The 13,168-nt window shown below is 36.2% G+C and overlaps 1 protein-coding gene across 1 annotated transcript in view; it reads right to left on the bottom strand.

The window, feature by feature from the left end:
- Positions 1-13,168, bottom strand: part of DOCK4 (dedicator of cytokinesis 4) — a 249,333-nt gene that overhangs the window by 136,743 nt on the left and 99,422 nt on the right. Inside the window, exon 8 of the mRNA XM_062583616.1 lies at positions 12,982-13,133. Within this exon, the coding sequence (XP_062439600.1) occupies positions 12,982-13,133 (152 nt within the window). The remainder of the gene's footprint in view (positions 1-12,981; positions 13,134-13,168) is intronic.

Genomic DNA, 13,168 nt, shown 5'->3' with positions numbered 1-13,168 from the left:
CTGCATCGCATTATCAGTACACAGACCTATGGATCCTTTACGCTGAATTACAGGCTTGATTATTATCCTAGTGACTGTCTGAGATAACAGCACACATAGAAGCAGTTTTGCTGTCTTTCCCCAAAGATGGAAATCAAACTTGAAGAGAGCAGAATAAATTAGAAGAAGTGACTGGAAATAATAATATATAAAAATATTGCCCTCTCCAACAGCACACTGAATCCTATGGATTCATCACTATCTAGGGGGTTTTAACAGGAGCTCTGTATTGCTTCCTGCAGACCCCGACAGGCCTTTTGTCAGCACCCCCTGCAACTGCAGTGTGTTCTCATTAAGATGATCTCTAAGCCCACCAAAATATCACTAGTGCTGAACACATTTCGTCACTACCTAAAGCAGTCACAAATATGAAGCTGGCGGTACACATATCCCTATACTAACATCTTGCTGTCTTCTGAATGCAACTAATCTTTTAAGCGGCAAATGGCAAAACAGCGGCTGCAAGAGAGGCCACACCTTGCAGTACCCTCATCATGGCAATTAAAATTATTGAAGGTTATTTCCTGTTATTTTTCAGTTTTTACAACACAAACATTAAGAAAGCAACTTGCTAAAGGCCATGAGAGACCTAATCCAGACTACACATTTGTCTTGCTTGGGTTGGTTTATCGGCTTTAAACAAGCATGTGTGTATCTACAGAAGATCACAGTAAAGGTCTATATACACTAGCTTTCTTTCTCCAACAAGTAGGAGATATTTGGGAAAGAATCTGAGAAAGATTCTTGAGAAAGAAAAGGTAGATAGTACTTTTTTTTTTCCACTGAATATGTTCATTCCCAAAAGCAGCTGACCTATGTGATGAAATATTCATAAATAATTTGCCTAAATGAAATCTGAGCCTCTTACTAGCTATCTGATGAGTATTAAGGGTATTCTTAATGTTATGGTGTATGTGAGTATTCTTACTGTTATGGTGAGTGGGTCTCTTACTCTTCTTTTGGAGCTCTTTTGCTTTGTAAGAATAAATAAATAAATAAAAAGTGTGATTAATAGGGTAAACTGAGCAATTAGCCAGCATTTAGTGTAATGTAGAGGAACTCCACAGCAGGAAGTTTAACTCTAATCTCAAGCAAAACAATATTATTCACTTGAGGCACATGAGGATCATTTACATTTCCAGTCTGGAGCAATTCATCTGACTAGGATTAAGAAGCCACTTTTTTTCCCCTTGATCTCTGCCAACTCCTCCTACTCCAGGATTTCTCCTAGTTCTAGGATGCCAGCAGAGGAGAAGCCCTGTGGCTTCTCCTACTACTTTACAACACTACTGCCAAGAAAATAGTGAATGTGACAATAGACTGAATATATTCCTGCATGCACGAATCTTTCTACTCTCAAAGAATAATTAGAAGTATCGAGGAACATATGCTGAAGGGAAGTGTTTGAAGTTACTGGAAGCCCAGGCTTCCCTTTTAAGCTATTATTTATATCCTCTGTTAATATCCAATCACAATCACATCAAATACATTCTTGCCCTCAAGGGCAAGATACCATGTGTCTTGTCTTAAAGAAAACAAAAAATGAAAAAACTATGTCTGTTTAAGTATCTAAACATTTTTTTTTAAAAAAAAAAAAGGAACTGCATTCAGAAGTATACACATCAAGTTACTCAGTTAACAAGAGATTTGTATCCCAGATGAGTAACAACTGTTAAGTGGCACCTCTCACGTTAAAGTGACCTTTACAATGCTGTCAAGGCATACAACGCTCCTGCGAGTCAGGACTATCTCCTGAATGAAAAGGAAATAAATAAAACTAGGCTTTCTTCTCATCTATATTGTTTTTGAGGAGCGACAAGACAGAATAGCAAGCGACTAAACTAGAACATAGGACTCCAAAAGAAGAATTAACTAGGAAAGCTAATATGCTTCATCTCCTCTTTATCTATGGTATAGGTATACATGTAAATCAAGGTATGTAATTCATTGTGTCATACTTTAAATACTGTACGAGAGGAGAAATCTTTGTGTACATTACACAAAGAGAATTTAAAATAACACTGAGCTATGCTTTGGTCCAGGAATAGCACAGATTATGCTTTTGTGGATAAAGTTGTCCTAAGCCAGGTATACTATTGGTTATTGGTTTGGTTCCCACAGATTGCTCCCTCTCTACAGATAGGATAAACAGTGCCATCTCCTTTAGCTTAAATCCCTGCCTACACAGTAGAAATATTCATCTGGAGAAAGTCAGGATTCAAGGTTGCTTCAAAGGAGAAAGCATCTATAGATAACTTGGAGGTATCCGAGTAACAATTTCCAAGAACAGAATTAACAAGTTGAAAGTTACACATGCTAAAATATAGTATTTTAAGGGGAAAGAGCATGGTAAATCTATCACTCAGACTAAAAACCATAAGCAACACCTATATTGCCTGCAGCACATGACACAGTATTGTATTAAGCATACTCTCATGCACATACTTTTCTTCAAAAAAAAGATGTTGCTGAAAAATAACAAACAATTCAGTCTGCACTATGCCTCTCTAGTCAGTGTTCACTCTTTTTTCCATTAATTCTCTGATATTGGGATCAGTAATTTAATCTAATAGAAAGTAAAATATATCTTTAAGCAACTGAAAAAGCATATTCTCTGCAGTTTCTCCAGAACGACATTACTTCTGGTAGCTAATGGTGGAAGCAAATCCCTATCTGAGCATGCAGGATATCTTATTAACGAGCCCTCTGAATTTCCATGACATTCAAGAACATAACACTTAGATATCTAATAATCACATATTATATGCACATAGAATCAGTAAGGTTGGAAGGGACCTCTGGAGATCATTTAGTCCAACCCTCAAACGAGTAGCCCATATGGGGATCAAACCCATGACCTTGGCATTATTAGCACCATGTTCTAACCAACTGAGCTAAACCAAACCCCATGAGAAGAAAATGCAAATATCAACTATTGTATGTGTGCATATGCATACATACACATAAGATCACACACATATTCACTCCAGCCTTTTTATTTCAAATATTGCAACATCCAAGCTGCTTTCCAAATCCATTTTTAAACTGTTCTCTCCACCATTCCCCAACAGCGATTTGTTCTCTTATCTGTAGTTAAGAGAAATAAAACTAAACAATCATATGTTTGTAAAGAACAGTAGATGCACGCATGGTATACAACAAAAAGTCCAAAATAACATTTCTAACATGGTACATCTGCCTTGATGATCAGGCTATGAAAAGAAGCAGAAAGAAGCTGAAATCAACTAACTGGTGGTTCTACACCGAAAATTCTGAAACTATCGCCTAAAGGCTGCACAGAGACAGCTGTGTTACCTGGTTCTTTACTGAAGTGTACTTTGCATATCCTTTTCCACCTTCCATCTCCACTGGGTCCTGTAACTGCCATACTACAAATCCTCTTTCCTCACCTGCCTTGAAGGTCCAAACAATTATGCCTAAAGAGCTGCTCCCCAAAACAGCGAGAGGTAAGTTCTTTGTTAGTCAGAAGGACATTCATACAGTCATAAAATATCCACTTACCTGTCTTTTTTTAATAACTCCTGTTGTCTTTGACTGAATTTTCCCTGTATTTTCACAAATGCACTTTTCATTTCCTTTGCTGTCTAGTGCTAAACATTATTGTGAATCAACAAAGAGTTGATGTTTAAAATTTGAGTCTCCTAGACTTGAAGTGCCACTGTCAGGAGCACTCATCTTAAGTAAACCGGATACTGAAACTCAGGTGGAGCTTAACTCATTGACTTTCAAGCTTAAAGTAACTGCTTGTCTGACTCTGGGCTCAAGAGAGGCCACAAAGACAAGTTCTTAGGCTGTAAGGATGAAAGACAACTTGGGTTGTCAGTAGTGAGTTTTCTGGGTAATGGAAATATATTATGAACTGGATTCAGAAGCTTCCTAACTATTTTTCTGACTGACAACAACAAACAACAGTCAGTTGTGTAAACTTCAGTGAGAGGGATGGTTAAAAGTTGTGTTCTTGGTTAGGAAAGCCCAATCTCAGGTTTAGGAATGCTGAGGGAAGTCGTGAAAAAAATGTCTTTAAGCATTTTCTTATCCTCAAATCCTTTCAGATTTTCACAGAATAAGGAGTGGGACGGCCATGAGTATTTGTTTTTTAAAGGAAGAAAAAATAACTTCATTAAGCTTTCTTCTGAAAAAAAAAATAGGAAATAAAATAGAATGCAAAGATGTAAATATTTTGATAAACACAATGCAGATTCCAGCTTTCAGCAAATGTTCATATAAATTGATTTAAGGTAATAGTGGAACTGAAATAAGAAAGGTGTCAAAAGGTTAATTATGCATATGAATGTCCCTAAAAAGCTGAAGTTGAGGACAAAGAAGGTTAAACTGCTTATGTTTTGACATGGTCCAGAGAATACACAAAGTCTTTAGGTATATAACCAAAAGCTCACAAAACAGAAAATGGTTATATGGCTTGCTTTTGTTGGCCTTGGATAAACAGTCTATTCCTGTTTGTGCTGCTTAAGAATCTGTGTTCATTTGAGGGCAGTACCATCATTACAAACAAGGTTGTTCAAGGTGATGGGAAGAGGAGGATTAACATGCCAACTTATCTCTGCTCCTCACACAGATGGGGCCCAAAGCATCAATCATTTGTGATAAGACATTCATATCATATTGACAGAGACACACATTATATATCAGAAAATCTCACCACATTCTACCTTTCTGAAGTGTTGCCTTAAAATTGTCTTATTAATAGCATTGCTATTTGAAAAAATGATAATGTTAAGAAAATGTTTTAGAATAGACTGCTACACAAGAGCTGTATGTCACATTAGCAGATTTAAGAAAAATCATTTCTATGTTCTACAGCAATATGTGGGCCTAGCACACAGAGGCACAAGCACTACACAGAGGTAAAGGTCAGCAAATCAGCGGGGATTTGCTGGGGCAGGTGATGGAACAGCGTTCTCGTTCATGCTGATCAATGCGCAAACCAGAGCCCGCTACTTTGAACCACTGTAGGTAGCACGTTTAATACTCTCCATCCTTTTTTGTATTGCACCCCTGTTCTTTATAAAGAATTTGAAAACACAGTTAAGATTTCTGAATAGCAATATGCTATGAATTTAAATTTGGTCTTTCCATAGCTACACTGGAAAGGTAAATGTCTCAGAGGACATTAGGATGTTTGATTTTTGAAAAGCAGTCATCTGGTAAATAAATACAATAAAAATAGTCTGCATGTTACCTTACCATTTATCTTCAGGCTTTTTACAGCAATTATCTAAAATATTTAATGTCTTCTGATCTACAGCTGACAGCACAATTCTCCCCACCAAGACACAGACACAATTCCAAAAAAAAACCAGTATTTGGTTTTACCTGTCTAATATCTAATCATCATTTTGGAAAAACTTTCCTAACAACATTTGCAACCACCTTGTTCTTACTAAATTAACAGCTTCTGCAATCAATTTCTTATACGTCTGTATACCAAACTGTATATTCAGTAATTTGGATAAGATAGAAGCAGTAATATCTACAAGAAAAACCCACATACTAACTTCACTAAAATGCATACACACACACACATATATATAAACAAAAAAATAGTGTTCTCTTGAACAGTCTCTTAAACATAAGCAATTAAAGTCTGGTAATTGATACTTGTCAAACAGTTTGAAAACAATATTATACTTATGCAAACTGAGTCACAGAGAATCTAAGACCTTTACAGGCATCTGACAAGGCTGAGCCTTACTTTCCACAAACCCCAGTTCTTTCTTTCTTCTGCTCTTGCTCTATTTATCGTACCCTATTTTCTTCATGAAGACTGTATACAATGATTTACCCACATAAACACAGTGCACTTCTTTGTTTGGTGACGAGGTTGTTTTTTTCTTCTTTTTCTTGTCAGTAACAGGGAGACTACAAAGTTAACTGAGTCTTGGTCAATAATGTGCATTGTCTGGAGAACGGCTAATTTGTCACTTTGTTCCTGGCTACTTTTTAAACCAATTCTAATAAAAGCTGATAAGCTAGATCTTTCCAGGATCTGATTTAAAAAAATCAATGTATTGTTGATTAAATGGTTGGTGCTCTCAAGAGCTCCATTGTAAATGGGCCCTTTGGCTACACTAAGGTCATCACTGCTGCAACAAACTGCTGCACTTGGTATGTGACATGAGTACATGTGGGTAAAAGCACATACTAGCATATGCCTTCTTTTATTCTTCTGAATAAATCTGCCACTACAACATGGTAACTGTAACCTATTATAACACATACGATATACTCCATGTGATTCAACAGCACGAGGTTCACTTAGTTCATTTTTTAGTTCATTTTTATGCTGGTATAAGAGTAAAATATCCCTAAAACAAACTGAAACATCACCACACTGTTTGGCACTCTAAAAGCAGGGAACCTAAGCATCTTCATACTCAAGACTACTGCACAGAACCTGCCAGTAATTTCTTAGAAATGGAAAACGTCAAAGATTTCATCAATCTCAAATGACTAATTACAACATAGGCCTCTACACAGACTAATAAAAGGATTCAGAACACAAGATCATTTCACTCCCTTGCAGCACTGAACACGCACGTTTCCAGTCTTCCTTTAAAGTTCTAAAAATATCTTGTCTAGACTCCCAGTGGATCCTAGTATAACATGTCTGAGAGAATACATTTGTGAATCAAAGATATTGTAGAACGTATGAGTAGCCAGTGAAAGCTCAGCAACTGAACTGCGAGACAAGAAAGTCTCTTGAGAGAAACTCTGAAGATATGATAGATATGACATGGACTTCATTTGCCAACTACAAAAACAACACTACTTTACACTTAAAACTGACTGTATCCTAGGATCCTTATAGCACAGTAACTTCTACAAACTAAAGTTTAATTAAGACAGCCTTTTGCTTTTTTTTTTTTTTAAGAATAAAATAAAAAACCTGAGCAGAAATAAAAGGCTAAAAGGAATATAATATTAGAAGGTACAGTAGTACATAAAACAAAGACTTTAACTTGGACAAGCTGCATGTCTGTGTAGTGCCACTAAAGCAGTGCCACTCACAAGCTTGCACTTACCACCCAATGCAGGGACACTGGCCATTCTAAGGCAGAGGGTGCTGAAGGCAGATGGAACTATATATAAGAAATCACCAAGGAAAATTCATAGGAATCAGGAATAACTTGATTGAAGTGTTCATTGTTAATTCAAGTGATAACAAGTATTATTCCTAGCAGTTAGTAAGCTAGAAAATACATAATATGTACACATAGTCAAATGAAGTGAATATGTACCAATCAAGCAGAAAATGAATGACTTACAACTGTAGTCTCATGCATCAAATGTATAAGCATGCCATCAGATTTAAATATTTGACTACCAAGAACAAAATTCAACAGTTTTCTTACTTCCATACTTGCTTTTCCAAAAATGCAGTATAAAATGTTTCTGTCCAAGAAAATGGATTTTTTCTGAAGTGTGAAGACACATTAATATTAATAAAATTATATATATGAACATTCTGCAAAGTAATATTATTATTGTTTAATAATAATAATAATGCTATAAATAAATCTTCATTTTAGTATTACATCTACTTTAATATAGCAGGACTGATGTTATTGCTGACACTAACAAAATTAGATATATTTATATTTAATAGGAATTTCCACCAACAAATAGCCTCAAGTACTGTCCCAAACCTATTAAAACAAATGGCAGGATTCCTATTAATAGCAAGGCAGTAATCCTAAACAAAAGAACATTTATTCCTTGCCCACTGAAGTAAATGGAAAGATCTCTGTTGCCCAAAGTGGATGTTGATCACTAAGTTAGCTACAACCAATCTAGAGAAATCTTCAGTTAGTAAGTCTGAGGGGTCGTAAAACAACCATTCACTGGATTTTTGTCACTAGATGACATCAGATTTCTTTGGACAAGTGAAAAAAATTCATTTCTACATCTCAGTTTCCCACATCTCACATGAAGAGCATATCATCTAATTCTTTGTAGATGTTCTGAATACTGCCAGCATTTATCCATGCCGTTAAGATGAAAAATTTACTTCAGAATAACATTCTTTTTCCTATTTTCTTTTTATATTTCAAGTACTGAAAGACTAGTAAGATATAAGAATTATTAAAAAATGGCTTTAATGGTTTTATGGGTTTAACTTCCATCTCCTACTTGTTCTAATAGATAAAATTCTAGAAATGCACTGGTAGGTCACACATTATGAGAGGATTAATATCTCTTAAATTAGAACAGTATCTCTTAAACATGTACATTGCCTACTACAACCATAATGAGAAAGTCATGCAGACAATGATTTCTTTATTAACAGTACATTTTCAATATATCCTGAAACTACAGTAGTAATTTGCACATATCAGGTATTTTTCGTTCACTGACAACTAAATTCTTTGCAAACTTTCCAAGAGCAAATTCATGGTGCTCCTCCTTACAGACTGCCCTCTGAGGACCTAGCTACTAGAATACTAATATTAAGTATCTATACCATTTATGAATCTAGGATCAACTCCTCCTTTGATTTTGACATCTCAAACTTTAACGCGATCCAAAATAGTTGCATAAAAAACAAGAGAAAAATAGGATGGATTCAGCTTGATATTACTTCAGTGAATGCTGAACAGCTCTTTAATCAATGCACTCTATGGATTCCTGAGAGCTATTCAACATGCTCTAAAGTAGACACCCACATTTCATTAGTTGAATCACTTTCTAGGCTTCACTGACTATAACTAGATCTCCATCGACTGGACCGGGAACCAAGACATGTAATTCACAGCGAGACTTTAAGGTAAGGTGTCTTTGAAGCTGAATTCCAGTCATTAAATCTAAGATGCAAAGCTCTGGCATACTTCTTAAACTTGGCATCTCACTCACAGCAACAGAAAGATTCCTCCACCTATTCAGACCACAGAGACTGAACTTCTCTTGCCCCAAAGATAAATTAACTGTTCTTTCAGGACCAATTCTTTTCTAATGGAAGCACAATCAAAGAAAAAGTGATGATGTGCACATACTGAGAGTGTGCAGTGAGCATTTTTTTTTTTTTGGTCTGTCCGTTGTTTTTAAGAGGAACAAGCAGATGCATGGGTGAAGAGAATTTTATTAATTGCTTGGACCTTTCTCTAAGAGCAAGCCATCCTCAGTTTCCTGTTCTGCCTTCAATATTCAAAATCACATTTCCTTCCTCCCAGGGAGTACAGACTATATTTATTAGCTAGAGCAATCACCACTAAGACATTGTAGGAAGCGTGAAAGGAATTCCATCCTTACTCCCCTACTCCTCTATTCCTCTTCAAAGGGGAGCACTGGCCAACAATGCATTCTGTTAGAATCCAACCCTGCCAGCAATATATATTCAACTTTGTTCCTGCAAGCTGTTCCAGGGGAGAAACAAAAAAGGGAAGAGGAGGAAGCAGGGGAAAAAGAAAAAAAAAATAAAAAAGTCATCAGTGTGCTGATATTCAGAATCAAGGTTTGGATTTTCAATATCTAAATTCCATTCTACATTATATACATACAGTTCTTTGAATCTGGCATTAACATGTCATGAGTTTATATTTTTTAAGAGACACTCAGTTCTAGTCCACTACACCAAATAAAAAAAAAAAAAAAACATTAACACATTCTGTTTTCTGCTCATAAACTTGTTTTGACTCAGTTGCGATGGTATACTTTTTTTAGAAGGACTCTTCAGTTGCAGCAGTAGAAAAAAAATCTTTCATTACCTTTCATTTTTCAATGGCAATTCCATAAATCTTGTCAGTTCTAAACATGAAGAGAACTACCACTTTACCATGACCTGAGGACAAACTTATTCTTGCACTTTAACATAAAACTCTGCTATTAAAACATCCATTCCCAATGTTATCAAGCATCTTTTGTTTTCAAAGCTCAGACTTTTGAATAAGGTAATATGTTATCCACATTATTATCAACAATAGCAATAACTTCAATAATTCCAAAATAAAGGAAGATAAAAATCCAACCCCTTCAAAGCTATTCTAGACTTCACAGGACTAGAAAAAAAACATCAACAGCTGCAAATTCTGCAAAGCGACTATCACAAGATCGAATTATTTCATGTATAGAAGTAAAAATGGCATTATTTTATCAGTAATATTTAAATAGCTAATGAAAACTTTCCTTATAACCTGTGCAGGAATATACAGCTAGATAGAGCAATACCTGTGAGCTCCTACTTAATATTATGCATTCAAATAGCCTAATTAAAGCAAGCAGAACTGCACACTTGAGAAAAGCTTATAACATATATAGTGTTTGCAGAACTGAAACTTCAGGTAAAAAGCAACAAAGGCTAAAGAAATAAAAAGCCAGACAGTCTAACACCATTATCAATAAACTGAAGACATTTATTTCAAGTTACTTATGTTCATATTCTATTCTTAATCAAAGATATTTCTGTTTCAGGAAGTGAATTAACATGTTTAGTTCCTCAACTGCATCTGTGCTATTAACAAGAGTTTTACCTATTATTTGCATTGTATTTTTCTAGTGGAACACAACTCACAAGAGTTGCTCAGAAATTCAACAGGCAAATCACACAGCTAGTTGCGACAGACCTTATGGCATTGCCACACACAGCTCTTTGACCCACCCTATCATCAGAAATTGGCAGAATAGTAAGCAATGTTGCAGTTCAAAAGGTGGCATATTATTGCCAGTAGGCTGAGGCTTTTATAGCAATGTGCAAACTGCAGTAGCTGAAGAGCATGGAGTCTTGTCAAACATCCCCTTTAAGAGGCAGGCTTTTTATTTCAGCTGTAGCAAGGGCCTAAAGACCTCTGAAATATCTTGTCAATCTGTATTAAATGAAAAAAGTATCTCATTCCAGATCACTGTGCACACAATATGTGTGCAAGACTTCAGACTTGTTTACATGGTCCAGAAAAAAAACACATTAATCTCCTGCTTGGACACATCTGCATTCCAGTTAATTCTGTTATATAGAAACATATGCCATTTGTTTTTATGGAAACTTTAATGGGTTTACTTTTTCAGCGTATTGAGAGATTTCTGCTGACTTCTTAGTGGGTTTCTTTGGGGAGAGGAAAGGAGGCTGTTTTACAGATGGTAGCAAACTGCCCTCACAAGGTTCATCTTGTTATTCCTCCCTTGCTCTGAAGGCAGTTTGGATTCATGACAACATGCTGCTTCAAGGTTTGTCAGTAATGGGATGAGGAAGTTCACACATAATAAAGCAGCTGCAAGCGGACACTGAAGTCAGAAATCAATAACTAAGGTCAGACCACAGCAAGCATGTGACAAACAGCTCTAGAATTTGTGCTTTCATGTGAACATGAAATCCAATCCATTTGCTTTCATACCTCCACTACTGCCATAACCTTGTTTTCAGCAATCCATAACACCCAAATTATTTTCTCTCAAGGCCTGAAGCTCTCTCCTAAATCCATCACCTGTTGTGTCACTCACTGGAACGAACACAGAAGATGTTCTCTGATGCACATTTCATCCTTAGAAACAACAGTAAACTGTTTTTTGGTGACTAATGCTCAAAGTGTAGCTCTGAATGAAACATCAGTATTTACCAACTGTTATCCTAGCTGCTTATGATTTCATTAACCATAAAAAATGAATTTTTGTCAAATTATATAAGATGAACTACCAACACTACATTAGAATCTCCAAGAAGGCACATTTTGTGTGCCTTTTCAGGCAAAGTAGTAGCTAGTTATCTTGCCCATCTCCAGACCACAGACATTTTGTCAAATTCAAACTGCATGGGCCTCTAAATTCCTATAGCTATATACAAAAAGACAATTATTACAAAGCCAGGGCTATGTATGCATTCAGAGTAACACTTATTACCTTAATACGCACAGAGCAGTGGCTTGTATTTCTTTCAGTGCATTTCTGAGCTGTCTCATCTAAAGTGTTTTTTTGCTTCAAAACAAAATTCCTTCAATGGTCAGTCTTAAAGCACAAGAAAGATGTTTGTTGCCTCCCAAACATGATTCTTCTATAGCGGGGAAAGTAGAGAAAAGTACAGTAACTATCAGTAGGGGATTCTGAGTGAGAGCCTTCAGGACAGCCTCCAACCACCAGTGCACAAGCATTTAGCACTGCTATGATGGGTTCAATCTTCCTGACCTATTCCTCAAATGGAACTTGTATGGCTCTTCCACTAACCTCACTCTTATCCTGTGCTTCATCTTTACTAAGCACATAACAGTTCCACTCCTGTTCCCTTCCAGGTGTTCTCTCTTGGCCAGAGACATGCTGGGAATAGAGGTAACTACTGAACATCTGAAAATAGAAAGATTATGAGGGCTTGTTTGGAATTTCAGCTTTAGGACAAACAAAAAGAATGGCTAGAGGAAGCGCTCCCAGCTGAAAGAGGCCAAAAAAACTAAATAAATTTAAGATCAGGATTAATTGCTTCACTAAAGAACTGGTTCTTTCTCACTGAACTGCAGGCTTCCATTATAAAAAGATTCTTAATTCACTGACTGAGTGTAGCCTTCCAATTCCATGTACCTAGGAGAATTCATCTCTAAATATTAACAGGGGAAGAGACAGTTCCAGTTGCTGGAAATTCAAGAGTTTCAAATGTGGTGAGAAGACAGATATAGAAAAATGATCTTTGGGACAGAACTAATATCCACCCGAACGCATACATGTATGCATGTTCCCACACAGTAACAAAACTAGGAGCTGAAATACGTGAGCAAGGTAGAGAAAAGAAGTTATTTAAACTTAGAACAGAACAACAAGCTATTAAGTATAATAACTGAATTACAAAAGGCAGTAAAAATTTGTCCTGTATTAAAACAATCTTCTGTGTGTTTCAAATGTGAAATTTATTACTTAGATCAAAACACACAGCACACATTGACAACACTTAAGTAAAAATCAGTATTTTAGTGAAAAAAAATCATGTGTTACCTGATTGGGCGATTTTCTTTACTATCAAACAGTGAGAAGATTACTTCCAGTTCCTCTCCCAAATTGGAGCACATTAGACTTTTCATCTGAACAAAAAGATGGTGGCTACTGGCTGGTACTGGTGTGTCTTTCTTTCGATGCCGATGCTCCATCTAAAGAAAACAAAGCAGCCAGTTTGAACCAGTCA

Source organism: Rhea pennata, chromosome 1 (assembly GCF_028389875.1).
Source record: "Rhea pennata isolate bPtePen1 chromosome 1, bPtePen1.pri, whole genome shotgun sequence".
Taxonomy (NCBI): Eukaryota; Metazoa; Chordata; class Aves; order Rheiformes; family Rheidae; genus Rhea; species Rhea pennata.
The sequence above is the reverse complement of the archived record's forward strand: the minus strand, read 5'-3'. Positions and strand labels throughout refer to the sequence as shown.